Genomic DNA, 21,007 nt, shown 5'->3' with positions numbered 1-21,007 from the left:
AAGCCAGACAAGAACATTGGTGGTGACAGGCCTAAATGAGGGTTTCAGCGACAGATGGGCTGAGGTAGGGACATGGGTGGAAGTAGGTAGTGTTTGTGATGGAGAGGATATTGGGTCAGAATCTTAGCTGAGAGTTGAGCAGCTACAATGACACACGATAATGTACCAAGCCAGATGGCAAAATGGAGCTTCTGAATTCACGTGCATTTATTTTGTGATGAAGTGCATTTGTGCTAGAACGTACCTTGTAATGTTTCCCATACACTGTTGAAAATATTAACAATATTGGAACTTCTATGAATGAAAGCAAGGAGAGCCTCCAGGACAGGACGATCATGAAGATGGATATTCCTAAAGCTTTTGTCAAGTACCGTAAAAATAAGATCACATTCTGCGAGATGATGTCACTCACTACCGTTGCATCAGAGGTCAGACGAGATGTGATTTCCCCTGTAACAGTAACCAGATTGGATTACCATAAAGTGGATTTCCTTTTCAATTCAATGGAAACAAAATTCGTCTGTGTGTTTGAAATTGTGTAGGGGGCCAACAACAAACTAAACCAATCAGTTAGTGCCAGGTACTGGTGCTTGTTCTCTTTCTGTTGGTCATGTGAACAGACCTGTTCCGAGTAACTGCAGCATCTACTGCCTAGTACTACCTGCTCCTAAGCTTAATGTACTCGTGGCTAATATCATTTAACTAAGCTCAGAGGCCAATAACAAAACACAGAGACACACACAATTGCGCACATACAGACACACAAAGGCTCTCATGCATGTCCACACGTAGAGTGATGTCACTAGTGAGCTTCTTGGGGTGGCAACACAGGCGCTATTCCTCTCACACTCACATTTACCAGTCCTTCCAAGCAATGTATGCTTGCCCAGAATTCCTCTCTCTTGTGCTGAAGCAGTAAGAGTACTTCAGCACTTATCAGTTGTACATAGTTCTGTACTTAAAAGACCACACAATTCATATGGATGATGAAGGCCATCAATCCCATCCTAGTTCATCCAGAAAGTCGCCTCACCACAGCATCTGTTTCCTAAGTGATTCCAGCGTTTTCACTCCATTACCTTATCCAGAAAAGAAGAACTTTTGAAGAGCTACAATACAATGTGGGGAATACAACTGGAGGAGGCGGACCTGCGTGGGAGGGGCAGCGGGACCTGTGAGAAGGCAGAGCAGCCATAAAGGAGCGCGGCAGAGGACGCCTGACCCCGGAGGAGGCGGATCTGCATGGGAGGGGCAGCGGGACCTGAGAGATGGCAGAGCAGCCATAAAGGAGCGCGGCAGAGGAGGCCTGACACTGGAGGAGGCGGACCTGCATGGGAGGGGCAGCGGGACCTGAGAGGCAAAATTCAAAGAGTAACATCAGATTGAAAAAAGTGAAAAAACAACAGAAAATGCTGGAAAAACTCAGCAAGTCAGGCAACATCCGTGGAGAGAAATTTGAGTTGACGTTTCGGGTTTGACCCTTCTTCAAAACTGGAGAGAAAAGGAACTAGATCGAAGGCAGGGCTGCGATCGGACAAAAGAATAAAAGAACCAAAAGAAGTAAAAGAGATTAGAAGCTAGACGAGATGGTAATAGGCTGTGATTAGGTGTAAAGTGTACTGGCAGGGTAAAAGATAAAAAAAGTGACATTGGCACTAGGGAAGGAGCTGATTGGTGAGTAGCGGGTGAAGTTTATTTCTTTTTTTGAGCATCGCTTTTTTTTGTCTCTAGCCTTTTGGTCTTTAACTAAGGCAGAGGGTTATACTAAAAACTTTAGTTAATAAATCTAATAACTAGAGGCATGGCAGGGCAGCTCGGTCCCATGGAGTGCACATCCTGTGCCATGGGGGGAAGTCCTGGACACTTTGCGTAGCCTGGATGACCACATGTGCAGGAAGTGTCGTCAGCTGCAGCAACTCGATCTCCGGGTTTCGGAGCTTCAGCGGCAGCTGGAGTCACTGCGGTGCATCCGCAAGGCTGAGAGTTACGTGGATAGCACATTTCAGGAGATGGTCACCCCACCGCTTAAGAGTGTGCAGGCAGAGAGGAAATCGGTGGCTGCCAGACAGAATAGGAGGACCAGGCAGGTAGTGCAGGAGTCCCCAGAGTACACTTCGCTCTCCGACCAGTATTCTGTTCTGAGTACTGGTGAGGGCGATGTTTCCTCTGGGGAGTGCAGCCAGAGACAAGTCCACGGCACCACGGGTGGCGCAGCTGCACAGATGGGGAGGAAAAAGAGTGGAAGAGCAATAGTGGTAGGGGATTCAATAGTTAGGGGAGCAGATAGGCGTTTCTGCGACTGCAGACGTGACTCCAGGATGGTATGTTGCCTCCAAGGTGCCAGGGTCAAGGATGTCACTGAGCGGCTGCAGGATACTCTGAGAAGGGAGGGTGAACAGCCAGAGGTCGTGTCCATATCGGTACCAATGACATAGGCAGAAAGAGGGATGAGGTCCTGCAGGCAGAGCTTAGGGAGCTAGGAGAGAGATTAAAAAGCAGGACCTCAAAGGTAGTAATCTCCGGATTACTCCCAGTGCCACATGCTAGTGAGTACAGGAATAAGAGGATAGATGAATACGTGGCTAGAGAGATGGTGCAGGAGGGAGGGCTTTAGATTCCTGAGGCATTGGGACCATTTCTGGGGAGCTGGGACCTGTACAAGCCGGACGGGTTACACCTCAACAGAGCCAGGACCGATATTCTTGCAGGGAGGTTTGCTAGTTATGTTGGGGAGGGTTTAAACTAGCTTGGCAGGGGGATGGACACCAGCATATAGAAGTAGAAAAGAGGAAGAAGGTGCATAAAAGAGTGAGTGTGTTGGATAGTACTAGAGAAGAAAGTAGTACTAGAGGCGGAAGCAGTACCACATTAGATAGGAGCAGACTAAGAAAGACTACTAAAAATTCAAAAATGGGTTGAGAATTCATGTACATAAATGCACAAAGTGTGGTGAATAAGGTTGGTGAGCTACAAGTACAATTAGCCATGTGGCACTATGATGTTGTGGCAATAACGGAAACGTGGCTTAAAAACGGTGAGGACTGGGCACTTAATATTCAAGGGTACAAGGTGTTCAGAAAAGATAGGGAAGGAAAAAAGGGAGGTGGGGTGGCAGTGCTGATTAAGGAAGACATTGTAGTGTTGGAAAGGGAGGATGTTCTTGAGGGAACAAGGACAGAATCCATTTGGTTAGAGTTGAGGAGCAAAAAGGGTACGATCACGCTATTGGGAGTATTCTATAGGCCTCCAAATAGTGAGAAGGAAGTAGAGGAGCAAATCTGCAGGGAAATCGCAGAGATATGCAAGAGCTATATAGTGGTGATATTGAGGGACTTTACTTACCCGAATATCGATTGGGATAATGCTAGGGTAAAGGGAAAGGACTGGGAGGAATTTCTGAAATGTGTTCAGCAGAATTTCCTTGACCAGTATATTATTGGCAGAACTAGGAAGGAGGCATTGCTGGATCTGGTGCTGGGGAATGAGGTGGGCCAGGTCGACCAAGTGTCTGTGGGAGAACACTTGGGTACAAGTGATCATCGTATCATAAGATTTAGATTAGCAATGGAGAGGTGCAAGGAACAATCTAGAGTGAAACTTTTAAACTGGAATAGGGCTAACTTCAATGGGATGCGAAGGGATCTAGCCAGGGTAAAATAGAACCAAAGAACATAAGAAATAGGAGCAGGAGTAGGCCAATCGGCCCCTCGAGCCTGCTCCGCCATTCAATAAGATCATGGCTGATCTGATCCTAACCGCCAATCTACTATCACAGAACCATCTCCTGAATCTAACAGAATTAGACACATGAAATAGGAGCAGGATCAGGCTACACGGCCCCTGGGCCCGCTCCGCTACCCACAGGGCCATGTCCGATCCGAACCTAGACTCATGTCCAAATTCCTGCCCGCTCCCCGTAACCCTTAATTCCCTTTACTTCTAGGAAACTGTCTATTTCTGTTTTAAATTTATGTAATGATGTAGCTTCTACAGCTTTTTGGGGCAGCATATTCCATGGAACCTACCACCCTCTGAGTGAAGTAGTTCCTCCTCATCTCAGTTTTGAAAGAGCAGCCCCTTATTCTAAGACTATGCCCCCTAGTTCTAGTTTCACCCATCATCGGGAACATCCTCCCCGCATCCACCCGATCCAACCCCTTCACAATCTTATATGTTTCAATAAGATCGCCTCTCATTCTTCTGAACTCCAATGAGTAGAGTCCCAATCTACTCAACCTCTCCTCATATGTCCATCCCCGGGATTAACCGAGTGAACCTTCTTTGTACTGACTCGAGAGCAAGTATGTCCTTTCTTAAGTATGGACACCAAAACTGTACGCAGTATTCCAAGTGCGGTCTCACCAATACCTTGTACAACTGAAGCAATACCTCCCTATTTTTATATTCTATCCCCCTAGCAATGAAAGCCAACATTCCATTGGCCTTCTTAATCACTTGCTGCACCTGCATACTAACCTTTTGAGTTTCGTGCACCAGGACCCCCAGATCCCTTTGTACTTCAGTACTTTCCAGTTTCTTGCCATTAAGATAATAACTTGCTCTACGATTTTTCCTGCCAAAGTGCATAACCTCACACTTTCCAGTATTGTATTCCATCTGCCAAATCTCTGCCCACTTATTTAGCCTGTCTATGTCCCCTTGCAGGTTTTTTATGTCCTCCTCACTCACTACTTTCCCTCCCATCTTAGTATCATCTGCAAACTTTGATATGTTACACTCGGTCCCCTCCTCCAAATCGTTAATATAGATTGTAAAGAGTTGGGGACCCAGCACTGACCCCTGCGGAACACCACTAGTTACTGATTGCCAGTCTGAGAATGAACCATTTATCCCAACTCTCTGCCTTCTGTTATGGTGTGGAGATGCCGGAGTTGGACTGGGGTGGACAAATGTAAGAAATCACACAACACCAGGTTATAGTCCAACAGCTTTATTTGAAATCACAAGCTTTCGGAGCGCTGCTCCTTCTTCAGGTGAAGTGGAGAAATGCATAAAGACACAGCTTATATAGTCAGAGAATCATGTCAGATGTTTACAGGTAACCTTTCCAACTGCCATTTATCGCACCTCGGCAGAGAGATAATCACAGCAGTCAAAGGTGTGAATGGTGTCCAAACAGGTCAGTCAGGGAAACATAACATCAAAGAACAATGAGGTGGGGTCACAAGGGGTCAAATATTGCAGATGCTGGGGTCTGTATGAAAAACAAAAAAACAGACAAAAAACATTTGTCTGGATGACCCTGCATCAGGTGGGGTTACATGTAGCGTGACATGTAGTCTATAGGCCTCCGAACAGTTGCAACTCTGTTGGACGGAGTATTAATCAGGAAATAGTTGAGGCTTGTAATAAGGGAACAGCTATAATTATGGGGGATTTTAATTATCATATTAACTGGACAAATCAAATTGGGCAGAGCAGCCTTGAGGAAGAGTTCATTGAGTGTATTAGGGATGGGTTTCTTGAGCAGTATGTAACTGAACCGACCAGGGGGCAAGCAACCTTAGATTTGGTCCTGTGTAATGAGGCAGGATTAATTAAAAATGTCCTAGTAAAGGATCCCCTTGGAATGAGTGACCATAACATGGTTGAGTTCCATATTCAATTAGAGGGTGAGAAGGTTGGATCTCAAACAAGCGTGCTGAGCTTGAATAAAGGAGACTATGAAGGTATGAGAGCGGAATTAATTAGAGTGGACTGGGAAAATAGATTAAAGGGTAAGACGGTACATGACCAGTGGTGTACATTTAAGGAGTTATTTTACAACTTCCAAAAAAAATATATTCCACTGAGGAAAAAAGGGTGTAAAAGAAAAGATAGCCATCCGTGGCTAAGTAAAGTAATTAAGGATAGTATCCGACTAAAAACAAGGGCATATAAGGTAGCCAAATCTAGTGGGAGGATGGAAGATTGGGAAGTCTTTAAAAGACAGCAAAAAATAACAAAAAGATTGATTAAGAAAGGGAAGATAGATTATGAAAGTAAATTAGCAAAAAATATAAAAACAGACAGTAAAAGTTTCTATAGTTATATAAAAAGAAAAAGGGTGGCTAAAGTAAATGTTGGTCCCTTAGAGGATGAGACCGGGAAATTAATGGTGGGAAACATGGAGATGGCAAAAACACTGAACAATTATTTTGTATCAGTCTTTACAGTAGAGGACACTAAGAATATCCCAACACTGGACAAACAGGGGGCTCTAGGGGGGGAGGAACTAAATACAATTAAAATCACTAAGGAAGTGGTACTTGGTAAAATAATGGGACTCAAGGCGGATAAATCCCCTGGACCTGATGGCTTGCATCCTAGGGTCTTGAGGGAAGTAGCGGTAGGGATTGTGGATGCATTGGTAATAATTTTCCAAAACTCACTGGACTCAGCAAAGGTCCCGGCAGATTGGAAAACTGCTAATGTAACACCCTTATTTAAAAAGGGTAGTAGGCAGAAGGCTGGAAACTATAGACCTGTTAGCCTAACATCTGTGGTTGGTAAAATGTTAGAGTCCATTATTAAGGAGACAGTAACGGGACATTTGGATAAACATAATTTAATAGGGCAAGCTCAGCATGGTTTCATGAAGGGGAAGTCATGTTTAACAAATTTGCTTGAGTTTTTTGAGGAAGTAACATACAGGGTGGATAAAGGGGAACCAGTGGACGTAGTGTATTTAGACTTCCAAAAGGCATTTGACAAGGTGCCACACAAAAGATTATTGCTCAAGATAAAAAATCACGGGATTGGGGGTAATATTCTGGCGTGGGTGGAGGATTGGCTCTCTAACAGAAAGCAGAGAGTTGGGATAAATGGTTCGTTCTCAGATTGGCAACCAGTAACTAGTGGTGTTCCGCAGGGGTCAGTGCTGGGTCCCCAACTCTTTACAATCTATATTAACGATTTGGAGGAGGGGACCGAGTGTAACATATCAAAGTTTGCAGATGATACAAAGATGGGACGGAAAGTAGTGAGTGAGGAGGACATAAAAAACCTGCAAAGGGACATAGACAGGCTAAGTAAGTGGGCAGAGATTTGGCAGATGGAATACAATACTGGAAAGTGTGAGGTTATGCACTTTGACAGGAAAAATCATAGAGCAAGTTATTATCTTAATGGCAAGAAACTGGAAAGTACTGTAGTACAAAGGGATCTGGGGGTCCTGGTGCACGAAACTCAAAAAGTTAGTATGCAGCTGCAGCAAGTGATTAAGAAGGCCAATGGAATGTTGGCTTTTATTGCTAGGGGGTTGGAATATAAAAACAGGGAGGTATTGCTGCAGTTGTACAAGGTATTGGTGAGGCCGCACCTGGAATACTGCATACAGTTTTGGTGTCCATACTTAAGAAAAGACATACTTGCTCTCGAGTCAGTACAAAGAAGGTTCACTCGGTTAATCCCGGGGATGGACATATGAGGAGAGGTTGAGTAGATTGGGACTCTACTCATTGGAGTTCAGAAGAATGAGAGGCGATCTTATTGAAACATATAAGATTGTGAAGGGGCTTGATCGGGTGGATGCGGTGAGGATGTTCCCAATGATGGGTGAAACTAGAACTAGGGGGCATAATCTTAAAATAAGGGGCTGCTCATTCAAAACTGAGATGAGGAGAAACTTCTTCACTCAGAGGGTGGTAGGTTTGTGGAATTTGCTGCCCCAGAAAGCTGTGGAAGCTACATCATTAAATAAATTCAAAACAGAAATAGATAGTTTCCTAGAAGTAAAGGGAATTAAGGGTTACGGGGAGCGGGCAGGAAATTGGACATGAGCCTAGGTTCGGAATGGTCATGGCCCTGTGGGTAGTGGAGTGGGCCCAGGGGCCGTGTAGCCTTGTTCTGCTCCTACTGTGTTCTAATTCTGTTAGATTTCAGGAGATGGTTTTATTCCTGTTCCTGGCTGGGGTGGAGATTGCCTTTACAGAAGGTAAGTACTGTAGAAAATATAGGGACAGAGTGATCTCCTGGAAGAATTTCGATCGCCTAGATGGGTCGGAGAGGAATTTCCCAGATTTTTTTCTCCCAAATTGGCCATTGGGTCTTTATCTGGTTTTTCGCCTCTCCCGGGAGATCACATGGGTTCTGGTGGATGCAGAGTGATAGAAGATTTGAGGTTAGGATCAGATCAGCCATGATCTTATTGAATGGTGGAGCAGGCTCGAGGGGCCGATTGGCCTACTCCTGCTCCTATTTCTTATGTTCTTATGTTCTTATGTATGAACCCAAGATCTCGGTTAAGGCTGTCCTCATGGGTGCGGAACTTGGCTATCAGTTTCTGCTCGACGATTTTGCGTTGTCGTGTGTCTCGAAGGCCACCTTGGAGAATGCTTACCCGAAGATCGGAGGCTGAATGTCCTTGACTGCTGAAGTGTTCCCCGACTGGGAGGGAACACTCCTGCCTGGTGATTGTTGCGCGGTGTCCGTTCATCCGTTGTCGCAGTGCCTGCATGGTCTCGCCGATGTACCATGCTCCGGGGCATCCTTTCCTGCAACGTATGAGGTAGACAACGTTGGCCGAGTCACATGAGTATGTACCATGTACCTGGTGGGTGGTGTCCTCACGTGTGATGATGGTATCTGTGTTGATGATCTGGCATGTCTTGCAGAGGTTGCTGTGGCAGGGTTGTGTGGTGTCGTGGTCGCTGTTCTCCTGGAAGCTGGGTAATTTGCTGCGAACGATGGTCTGTTTGAGGTTAGGCGGCTGTTTGAAAGCGAGTAGTGGAGGCGTGGGGATGGCCTTAGCGAGGTGTTCGTCGTCATCGATGACATGTTGAAGGCTGCGAAGAACATGGCGTAGTTTCTCCGCTCCGGGGAAGTACTGGACGACGAAGGGTACTCTGTTGGTTGTGTCCCGTGTTTGTCTTCTGAGGAGGTCTATGCGATTTTTCGCTGTGGCCCATCGGAACTGTCGATCGACAAGTCGAGCGTCATATCCCGTTCTTACAAGGGCGTCTTTCAGTGTCTGTAGGTGTCCATCGCGTTCCTCCTCGTCTGAGCAGATCCTGTGTATTCGCAGGGCTTGTCCATAGGGGATGGCTTCTTTAACGTGGTTAGGGTGGAAGCTGGAGAAGTGAAGCATCATGAGGTTGTCCGTGGGCTTGCGGTAGAGTGAAGTGCTGAGGTGTCCGTCTTTGATGGAGATTCGTGTGTCCAGGAATGAGACTGATTCTGAGGAGTAGTCCATGGTGAGTTTGATGGTGGGATGGAACTTGTTGATGTTATCGTGTAGTCTTTTCAGTGATTCTTCGCCGTGGGTCCATAGGAAGAAAATGTCGTCGATGTATCTGGTGTATAGCGTTGGTTGGAGATCCTGTGCAGCGAAGAAGTCTTGCTCGAACTTGTGCATGAAGATGTTTGCGTATTGGGGTGCGAATCGGAACTGTCGACGGCATCGCTGCGACAGCCTCAGTACTCAACACCAACAACAGCCAATCTCCAGATGCCATCCTACAACTCATCCGCTTCATCCTTGACCACAATGTCTTCACCTTCGACAACCAGTTCTTTACCCAAACACACGGAACAGCCATGGGGACCAAATTCGCACCCCAATACGCAAACATCTTCATGCACAAGTTCGAGCAAGACCTCTTCGCTGCACAGGATCTCCAACCAACGCTATACACCAGATACATCGACGACATTTTCTTCCTATGGACCCACGGCGAAGAATCACTGAAAAGACTACACGATAACATCAACAAGTTCCATCCCACCATCAAACTCACCATGGACTACTCCTCAGAATCAGTCTCATTCCTGGACACACGAATCTCCATCAAAGACGGACACCTCAGCACTTCACTCTACCGCAAGCCCACGGACAACCTCACGATGCTTCACTTCTCCAGCTTCCACCCTAACCATGTTAAAGAAGTCATCCCCTATGGACAAGCCCTGCGAATACACAGGATCTGCTCAGACGAGGAGGAACGCGATGGACACCTACAGACACTGAAAGACGCCCTTGTAAGAACGGGATATGACGCTCGACTCGTCGATCGACAGTTCCGACGGGCCACAGCGAAAAATCGCATAGACCTCCTCAGAAGACAAACACGGGACACAACCAACAGAGTACCCTTCATCGTCCAGTACTTCCCCGGAGCGGAGAAACTACGCCATGTTCTTCGCAGCCTTCAACATGTCATCGATGACGACGAACACCTCGCTAAGGCCATCCCCACGCCTCCACTACTCGCTTTCAAACAGCCGCCTAACCTCAAACAGACCATCGTTCGCAGCAAATTACCCAGCTTCCAGGAGAACAGCGACCACGACACCACACAACCCTGCCACAGCAACCTCTGCAAGACATGCCAGATCATCAACACAGATACCATCATCACACGTGAGGACACCACCCACCAGGTACATGGTACATACTCATGTGACTCGGCCAACATTGTCTACCTCATACGTTGCAGGAAAGGATGCCCCGGAGCATGGTACATCGGCGAGACCATGCAGACACTGCGACAACGGATGAACGGACACCGCGCAACAATCACCAGGCAGGAGTGTTCCCTCCCAGTCGGGGAACACTTCAGCAGTCAAGGACATTCAGCCTCCGATCTTCGGGTAAGCATTCTCCAAGGTGGCCTTCGAGACACACGACAACGCAAAATCGTCGAGCAGAAACTGATAGCCAAGTTCCGCACCCATGAGGACGGCCTTAACCGAGATCTTGGGTTCATGTCACGCTACATGTAACCCCACCTGATGCAGGGTCATCCAGACTCGAGTCGACATTGGCTTGTTCTCTCTACACAGATGCGGCTGGACCTGCTGTGATTTCCAGCCAAAAAAAATGTTTTTTGTCTGTTTTTTTGTTTTTCATACAGACCCCAGCATCTGCAATATTTGACCCCTTGTGACCCCACCTCATTGTTCTTTGATGTAATGTTTCCCTGACTGACCTGTTTGGACACCATTCACACCTTTGACTGCTGTGATTATCTCTCTGCCGAGGTGCGATAAATGGCAGTTGGAAAGGTTACCTGTAAGCATCTGACATGATTCTCTGACTATATAAGCTGTGTCTTTATGCATTTCTCCACTTCACCTGAAGAAGGAGCAGCGCTCCGAAAGCTTGTGATTTCAAATAAAGCTGTTGGACTATAACCTGGTGTTGTGTGATTTCTTACATTTGCCTTCTGTTAGATAGCCAATCCTCTATCCATGTCAGAATATTACCCCCAATCCCGTGATTTTTTATCTTAAGCAATAATCTTTTGTGTAGCACCTTGTCAAATGCCTTTTGGAAGTCTAAATACACTACGCCCACTGGTTCCCCTTTATCCACCCTATATGTTACTTCCTCAAAGAACTCCAGCAAATTTGTCAAACATGACTTCCCCTTCATAAAACCATGCTGACTTTGTCCTATTAAATTATGATTATCCAAATGTCCTGTTACTGTCTCCTTAATAATGGACTCCAAAATCTTACCTACCACAGACTGGCAGGGAAAGCTGTAACGGAACAATGGGTGATCTTTAAGGAGGAGATGTTCCAAGTACAGGCTAGGTACATTCCAACAAGAGGGAAGGGTAAGGGAACCAAAGCAAGGGCTCCTTGGATGACGAGGGAGATAGAGAAGATGATGAAACAAAAAAAGAGGGTGTATGATGCATGTCAGGTGAATTCTTCAAGGGAGAACCAGACCAAATACAATAAGTTGAGAGGGGAAGTGAAGATAAAAATAAGATTGGCAAAGAGAGAATATGAGAGTAGAATGGCGGTTAACTTAAAAGGGAACCCAAAAATCTATCGGCATGTAAACAGTAAGCGGGTAGTAAGATGCGGGGTAGGGCCTATTAGGGACAAAGAAGGTGTTATATGCTTAGAGGCGCAGGGCAAGGCTAGAATACTCAATGAATACTTTGTATCGGTGTTTACTAAGGAGGTGGATGCTGACAAAATATCGGTAGCATGGAAAAGGTAGAAGCAATGGAAGGGGTGAAAAATGATAGACAGGATGTACTAGAAAGACTGAGTATGCTTAGAGTGGATAAGTCGCCTGGTCCAGATGGCCTGCATCCCACATTGCTAAGGGAATTGGGGGAGGAGATAGCGGAAGGGCTTGCCATAATTTTCCAATCTAAGGATTGGAAAGTGGCAAATGTGACACCATTGTTCAAGAAAGGGTGTAAGGACAATCCTAGTAACTACAGGCCGGTCAGTTTAACATCAGTGGTGGGTAAGGTTTTAGAAACAATAATCAAGGAAAAAATTAACGGGCACTTGGAGAGGTTTAAGCTAATTAAGGAGAGCCAACACGGATTTGTAAAAGGCAGATCATGTTTGACTAATCTAATAGAATTTTTTGATGAAGTAACAGGGAGGATCGATGAAGGGAATGCAATGAATGCTGTCTACATGGATTTTAGGAAGGCGTTTGACAAAGTACCACTTAGAAGGCTGGTTAACCAAATTGAGGCTCACGGAATAGGTGGGTCAGTGGCAGCTTGGATAAGGAATTGGCTTAAGGACAGAAAACAGCGAGTTGTGGTAAATGGCTATTTTTCAGACTGGAGGATGGTAGACAGTGGTATTCCCCAAGGGTCAGTGCTGGGACCACTGCTTTTTTTGATATTTATAAATGAGCTGGATATTGGAATACAAAATAGAATTGCTAAATTTGCCGATGACACCAAACTTGGGTGTGTGGCAAACAGTGAGGATGATACCAATCGACTGCAACAGGACATAGAAAGGCTAGCAGAATGGGCAGACAAGTGGCAGATGGAATTTAATACAGAGAAGTGTGAGGTGATGCATTTTGGCAGAAGGAACAGGGAGAGGCAATATACACTTAATGGCACAGTTTTAAAGAGTGTGCAGGGACAGAGGGACCTGGGAGTTAATGTGCATAGGTCCCTGAAGGTGGCAGGACATATTGAGAGAGTGGTTAGCAAAGCATATGGGATCTTGGGCTTCATAAATAGAGGTATTGGGCAGGATTTTCATTGGGCCGTGGAGTCGGGATTGGAGGCGTGTGGGGGTTTAAAATCCCGAAATCGGGGGTCCCGACCCCATCCCGCCCCCAACCCGCCTCCATGCCAGTTTCAAAGGAGGCGAGTACCCACCCCACACTGGGACCCGCCTCCCCGAGGCAGGAAGGGGATTAGTGCCAATTAACTGCCTGTTAACAGGTAGTTAACAGGCAGGTTTTAGCCTAATCCCTATTTTCATTGTTGAAATGTGGGATTCCCGATGGCTCCAAACCATGCCAAGTTAGCGAGGCGGGCCGTTGGGATGAAGGGCTTGGAGGGGTCGAGATGTCCGGTGTTCAGGTGAGTGATAGGTGCATGAGTGCAGAGTAAGTGTGTTTGGTCTGTGTAAAGTGTTTAAAGAAGTTCTACTAACCTTTACTTACCTTTACAGCCTTCCTTCCTTCAGGTCTCGGGAGTCCCTCATCTCACCGGCACAGAAAGCAGAATGGCCGCCAGCTGTCAAAATCTGCAGCATTCAGCTTTCTGTTCCGGGGAGATCTCTAAATCATTCTGAGAGGAAGGAATTAACCTGGAGTACAGATTGTCAGTGTTTTACAGCTTCAAACAGCTGTCAAACGCTGATATTTCATCTGTCAAAAGGTCTTGACAGATGAAATTTCAATCTGTGACGTCACCTGTTGCCGGGTGGCCCTTAATTGGCCTGCTGAGCCCGCCCAACAAGGTCAATCAAGTCTAAATCGCATGGGTTGGCTAGAACTCGATGGAGGTGGGACTACAACCCCAAAAGTTGTAGTCCCGCCTCCCACCTGCCTCCTCAATGAAAATCCAGCCCATTGAGTACAAAAGTAGAGAAGTTATGCTGAACCTTTATAAAGCACTGGTTAGGCCACAACTGGAGTATTGCGTCCAGTTCTTGTCACCACACTTTAGGAAGGATGTGAAGGCAATTGAGAGGGTGCAGAAGAGATTTACCAGAATGGTTCTGGGGATGGGGGATCTTAGCTACAAGGACAGGTTGGTGAAGCTGGATTTGTTTTCATTAGAGCAAAGGAGGTTGAGGGGTGATTTGTTAGAGGTGTACAGGATTATGACGGGTTTGGATAGGCTAGACGGGGAAAGGCTGTTCCCACTAGTTGATGGTACAAGGACTAGGGGACACAGATTTAAGGTTTTGGGCAAGAGATACAGGGGGGATGTGAGGAAAAACGTTTTTACGCAGCGAGTGGTGAGGACCTGGAACTCGTTGCCAACGGAAGTGGAAACACTCAATGTTTTCAAGGGGAGACTGGATAGGCACTTGAGGGAGATAAACTTGCAGGGCTACGGGGATAGAGCGGGGGAATGGGACTGACTGGATTGCTCTACAGAGAGCCGGCATGGACTCGATGGGCCGAATGGCCTCCTTCTGTGTCGTTATGACTCTAAGTGTGAAGTTATCCACTTTGGTAGGAAAAACAAAAAAGCAGACTATTTTTTGAATGGTGAGAGACTGGGAAATGTTGCTATTCAGAGGGACCTGGGTGTCCTTGTACATGAATCACAGAAAGTTAACATGCAGGTACAGCAAGCAATTAGGAAAACAAATGGTATGTTAGCTTTTGTTATAAGGGGATTAGAGTATAAGAGTAAAAAAGTCTTACTGCAATTATACAGGGCATTGGTAATGCCACACCTGGAGTACTGTATACAGTTCTGTTCTCCTTACCTAAGGAAAGACATACTTGCCTTAGAGGGAGTGCAACGAAGGTTCACGAGACTGGTTCCTGGGATGAGGGGATTGCCTATGAGGAGAGATTGAGTAGACTAGGCCTATATTCCCTAGAGTTTAGAAGAATGATCTAAATGAAACATATAAAATTCTTAAGGGGCTTGACAGGGTTAATGCTGAGAAAATGTTCCCCTGGCTGGGGAATCCAGAACACGGGGTCACAGTCTCAGAATAAGGGGTCGGCCATTTAGGACTGAGATGAGGAGAAATTTCTTCACTCAAAGGGTGGTGAATCTTTGGAATTCTCTACCCCAGAGGGCTGTGGAGGCTCAGTCGTTGAGTATATTCAAGACACAGATCGATAAATTTTTGGGAATTAAGGGATATGGGGATAGTGCGGGAAGGTGGAGTTGAGGTGGAAGATCAGCCATGATCTTGTTGAGTGGCGGAGCAGGCTCGAAGGGCCAAATGGCCTACTCCTGTTCCTAATTCTTATGTTATGTTATTAACTTGCTGCCAGTGTAAGCCCATGCCCCAGTGTACTCCCGTCACCATTTAGCCTGAAGTAGAGTGGAATCAGGAAGTATTTTCTCACACACATAGGGTAGTAGAAATCTGGAAATCGCTCCCCAAAAGGCTGTGGATTTTGGGGGGTCAATTGAAATTTTCAAGAATGTGCTCTCAGGTCCCGCTATTGCACCCACCAGGGGCAACATTGCTAAAACTCCTGGAACCATAGCTAATCCAACTGTTAAAATGTCTACCAAAATCTTGGCCACCATTTTAGCGATGATATCCTCAGCTCCATTGCAGCCACGAGACCCTACTACCATTAAGGTGGGTGGTTCATTTAAAAAAGATGTATTATTAATTCTTGGGATGTGGGCATCGCTGGCAAGGCCAGCATTTATTACCCATCCCTAGTTACCCTCGAGAAGGTGGTAGTGAGCCACCTTCTTGAACCGCTGCAGTCCGTGTGGTGAAGATGCTCCCACAAGTGCTGTTAGGTAGGGAGTTCCGGGATTTTGACCCAGGGCTGGTGTGTGACTTGGAGGGGTTCTTGGAGGTGACGATATTCCCATGCCCCTGCTGCCCTTGTCCTTCCAGGTGGTGGAGGTTATGGGTTTGGGAGGTTCAACAAATGTTCCAACAAATCTGTTTACACGATCCACTTTTCAAAGCATCTACCATCCTAAAGGAAGTAACATTCAGACACAGGTGTGGGGTAATTTTACCCTAACCCAGCCAGCGGGAAATGGGCGGATTCAAGTCAGACAGCCATTTTACCCAGCCTGATTTTACTCTCCATCTGACCCGAATGACCCCCTTGTTATTTGTCAGAAGGATTCTTTTTGCATTTCCATTAGTTACACAAGCCAAAGAATTGCTAAGCGATATTGCAGTACACAATAGGCATGGCAAGGTCAGTCCATTAAATAGTGTTGCTTATTTTCAGTCAGTAATTCTGCACTTTTAATAAATTCCACTGACCTGTCTGATGGGAATCAAAGAAACTGATTTCCTGTTGCAGTATGGAACTGAATAGCTTGTTGCGAATTTGAACATTTAACCTGGCAAATCCCAGATTAAACAGGCCGTCACGAAAACCTGATGTAATTGCACTGTTTGTGGAAAAGACACATTGAAATAACCAGGTTATTCTCTCTGCCAATTCCTTAGAGCTTTTATACCATCACAAAGACAGTTATTCAAATTCATGTTTCCCAACAAATTACTGCTCTCAGTAAAGGAATACTTTGCTCGCCACAAGGGCAGTTTACAATAAATATAATTACAGAAAATAGACCAGCAAAATCATTGTTTTTTTGCAAATAAAGTCCCTAGTATATATTCATTAGTAAAGTAAACATCCCATTTTGTAGTATTTGTCAATGTAGCCGAAATATTTTAACCATCACCCATCTGAAGAGGATCTTTACATGGTTACCAGAGCAAATACTAGGGCTAACACTTTAATCATTAATCTTAGTCGCACATGCACCGCACCAGCACTGTTCCAAACTCAAGTATACTGTCCAACGTTTTCAACAATAGACGATGTTAGAATACCAATGCCTGTGAATGCAATCCTGATGTTCTTTTAAATATAAAAAGGTAAACATTTATTACCCAGAACAAGAAATATTGCTGGAAGATGCTTACCCCATAAAAAGGAATATAAACATTCCAATTATGTTTCTATTGAGACTGCTGCCGTCCTTCTGAGATAGCCCATCCAATATGGTACCCAGAAAAAAAGGGTTAAAGATCTCTCCTACATTTAAGAAACCAACAAGATTAATTTCAACTGAAAGTTAAGATATTATTTTTGCTTTACAAACATACAGAAAGGTCTGGAAAGGACAATCAGATCCACCAGTATTCACCCTATCCAAGAGACTATGCAACTTCAAGCACCACCTCACCATGTGTATGTAATCCAAGTTACTGGGGAAGCCCTAAAACCTGAGGGAAAAAGCCTCGGTACCAGTTTCAGAAAAAACTCTAGGAATAAAACGGCAATCAAGCAAGCTTCAAGAGATCATGGTTATCCATGTTGCAACACTAGGTTAACTTATCCTCCATGCCCCCAACCAAATATACCCAAAGTCTTCCATAAAAACTTGTCAAGTCACTTCTTAAAAAGCTGCTGTGTACCCATTTCTGTCACATTCCCCGGGACAACAGTCCTTTCACAATAGAAACTCTTCACGCTGTCTAAGCTGGCTCTTTTGTATTTTGTAATTCTTCTCTCTCTGGTCCCATCACTATCCATTCTGAATTCTTATCCTTCCACAGATTTAAAAATCATAATTGTATCCCGAACTTTATGTTTCTCTAAAGAGTATAATGTTAACTCTACTTATAATGAAGAGATCTACATTTAGATACTATCCTAGTTGCCCTCTTCTGCACTCTTACTAGAGTCTCAATATCCTTCACTGGATATGATTCTCCACGTGTGGGTGTTCAAAGTGTTATATAACCTTGATATATATATATATATATATATATATGTGATGGTTTGCCCATGGTTGTCGATCATGATAGCCTATATAATACAGGTTGTAGGTTCTCATATAACTAAAGTCCGATTTTCACAAGGGATGTTTTCCCACATACAAAACATCCCGTATGTCAGAATGGCCTGAGGGCTGATCTATCTTTGATTTCCTTTGGGCTCCCTTGCCTTCGGCTAACTGGATGTTACAAGTTATGTTATGCCATCGTACATCATCTTTTGCCACTTTTTCTTGTCACCGGCATCTTTGGAATTCTCTACCCGAAAGGGCTGTGGATGCTGAGTCATTGAGTATATTCAAGGCTGAGATCGATAGATTTTTGGACTCTAAGGGAATCAAAGGATACGGGGATCGGGTAGGAACGTGGAGTTGAGACCGAAGATAAGCCATGATCTTATTGAATGGCAGAGCAGGTTCGAAGGGCGGTATGGCTGACTCCTGCTCCTAATTCTTATGTTCTTATGCTCCCATGTGTCAGTTGAGATTGTTTTCTAGGTAACCCTTATATCTTTTGAACCAACCACCTCAGAGTGTTTACCAAGCTTCAGCTCACCATAGAATACCTTCTTGGGTGGTCTAGTATCAGGCATTCGGACTAAGTGACCAGCCCACCTTAGCTGTGCCTTTACTATCATTGCTTCTATACCGGGCATATTTACTCTTCTGAAGACCTTGTGCCGCCATCGAATTTTCATGATCTTTATCATAGAATCATAGAAATGTACAGCCCAGGAGGCCATTCGGCCCATTGTGTCTGTGCCAGCCGAAAAAGAGCTCTCCAGCCTAATCCCACTTTCCAGCTCTTGGTCCGTAGCCTTGTAGGTTACGGCACTCCAAGTGCATATCCAAGTACTTTTTAAATGTTATCACAGAATCACAGAATCACAACAGTGCAGATAGAGGCCATTTCGGCCCATCGAGCCTGCACCGACACATATCCCACCCGATCCCCGTAACCCCTACACCAACACATATCCCACCCTATCCCTGTAACCCCACGTATTTAATCCCCCTAACACTAAGGGTTAATTTATCATAGCCAATCAACCTAACCCGCACATCTTTGGACTGTGGGAGGAAACCGGAGCACCCGGAGGAAACCCACGCAAACACGGGGAGAATGTGCAAACTCCACACAGACAGTCACCCGAGGCCAGATTCGAACCCGGGTCCCTGGCGCTGTGAGGCAACAGTGCTAACCACTATGCCACCGTGATGAGGGTTTCTGCCTCAACCACCCTTTCAGGCAGTGAGTTCCAGACCCCCACCACCCTCTGGGTGAAAAACATTCTCCTCAACTCCCCTCTAATCCTTCTACCAGTTACTTTAAATCTATGGCCCTGGTTATTGACATCTCTGCTCAGGGAAATAGGTCCTTCATAGCCACCCTATCTAGGCCCCTCTAATTTTATACACCTCATTCAAGCCTCCCCTCAGCTGTTCCAAAGAAAACAAACCCAGCCTATCCAATCTTTCCTCATAGCTAAAATGACTGCTGAATTTGTCTAAATAATAACAGTTCAAAATAATTAATTGTATATGAAGAACATCAGAGACATTTCTGAGAGTGTGCTAAGGTGCTATATTAATGAGAAACATTGTTCCTTAGTTCTGCATGGGAGTATTTGAAAAAAAAAACAATGTTTAACTTTTTAAGTGAAGATAAATAAATGTTACCTACCTATAGTCGCTGCCAAAAGAAAGACAAATGCCCCTGCCATCAAGCTTGTGTTCTTTTTAGAGTAGGTCAGTAGTCTCCATAGTGTACTGATTGAATTTGAGCTTTTCTTGGTCTTTTCTGTCTCTTGCTGACCAGCATTGCTCCCCAAGCTCTCCTGGTCTTCACCACTCCCTGCATCTAAACTGACTGGAAAAGTCGATGGTGTCTTTAAACGTGAATATTGATGCAAAACGTGGAAGGTGACAAGTGAAGATATACAAGTCCATGCAAAGAGACTCCAAAACCATAGATCATTTGGGAAGTTCTCAGTTTCGGAATAAAGCAACATTTTTACTACTGCGTATGCAGGCATCATTAGACAGAATATAATTGTGCAGAGTTCGGCTGACTTCAGTCTCTTCGGCCCATCTATTCTGTTAACGCTAACTCCAATCGTAACTCCAAAAATACAGCTGACCCTAAGTAGACATATTGCCCAGAGATCGATAAAAGAACGAGAAATATCAAAGTTCGTTGTGTCAGATCTGAACAGACTGTAATCAAGGCCATGAATATATAAATGTGTTGTTATGAGCAAGTCCAGCAACTTAAAAACCGTGCTGTACGTATATGTTTGCCAGACTTTCATCTTTTTCTTCTGTTACAGAATGTTTGCAGTTGCAATCAGTGAAGTTTCTATTACTGTAATACAAAAGCAGGAGATTAAAAACAATTTGAAGAGATCCTTCCAGGTTCTGTTCACAGCCACTAACTTTTAAAATAATTTGGAAAAATTTTTTTTAGGGAAGGGGAAGAATAGTCTTATTTCTGAGTACAGTAATATAATTTTACAAAACTAGTAGTGGTTCCTCTTTCCTGCATAGAATTTGAAAATAAGTGAAAATGTAACAAGCTACTGATGCCACATTTGAATGGTTTGCAGGAGTATCTGCAGGATTGGTCAGTTTAATTTCAACTGGTGATGTTCTAACACTCTGAACATTCCCTCGCAAAGACGGCACTAGAGTATAGTTTAGTTTCGGCCAGCAATGTCCCCAATAATCTAGCTTAGATCTCCTGTGACAGCTGTGGCTCAGTGGGCAGCACTCTCACCTCTGAGTCAGAAGGAGGGAGTGCTGCACTGTCAGCGCTTTGGGACGTCCTGAGGTCGTGAAAGACACTATATAAATGCAAGTCTTTCTTTTGTTTTCTTTCTGTGCACTCCCTTCCTCTGCTTCATTTAATTAACAGGTTTACATTGTTATGTAATAGTGCTCAGGCTATCAATGCTGACATACCTATAAGGAAAGGAAAGGACTTGCATTTATATAGTGCCTTTCATGTCCTCAGGACATCCCAAAGTGCTTCACAGCCCATGAGTTACTTTTTGAAGTGTAGTCACAGTTGTAATGTAGGGAAACGCAACAGCAATTGGCGCCCAGCAAGATCCCAACAAACAGCAATGAGATAAGTGTTGCTTAAGGGATAAAACATTGTCCAGGACACCAGAGGAGAACTCTCCGACTCCTCTTCAAATAGTGCCATGGGATCTTATAAGTTTCACCGGAAATTTTAATGTGGCTACTCCGCACACACCCTGTCCTAATGCAGGGAGCAGGGTCATGATTGGAGCGGGGAGGGGGAGGAA

At 44.9% G+C, this 21,007-nt stretch overlaps 1 protein-coding gene across 1 annotated transcript in view; it reads right to left on the bottom strand.

The window, feature by feature from the left end:
• The window catches only part of LOC147103519 (ABC-type oligopeptide transporter ABCB9-like), an 80,849-nt gene extending 60,791 nt beyond the window's left edge, over positions 1-20,058 (bottom strand). The window contains exons 1-4 of the mRNA XM_086011888.1: positions 19,381-20,058; positions 16,840-16,951; positions 16,168-16,298; positions 245-450 (exon numbers count right to left, since the gene is read on the bottom strand). Coding sequence (XP_085868014.1) covers positions 245-450; positions 16,168-16,298; positions 16,840-16,951; positions 19,381-20,008 — 1,077 coding nt within the window. The 5' untranslated portion in view covers positions 20,009-20,058. The remainder of the gene's footprint in view (positions 1-244; positions 451-16,167; positions 16,299-16,839; positions 16,952-19,380) is intronic.
• Between the last annotated feature and the right edge of the window lie 949 nt (positions 20,059-21,007).

The sequence above is a fragment of the Somniosus microcephalus genome, chromosome 19 (assembly GCF_052327205.1).
Source record: "Somniosus microcephalus isolate GS21.2 chromosome 19, FLI_Smic_1.0, whole genome shotgun sequence".
Lineage (NCBI taxonomy): Eukaryota > Metazoa > Chordata > Chondrichthyes > Squaliformes > Somniosidae > Somniosus > Somniosus microcephalus.
Note: the sequence above shows the minus strand (reverse complement) of the source record. Positions and strands in the feature narration are given on the sequence as shown.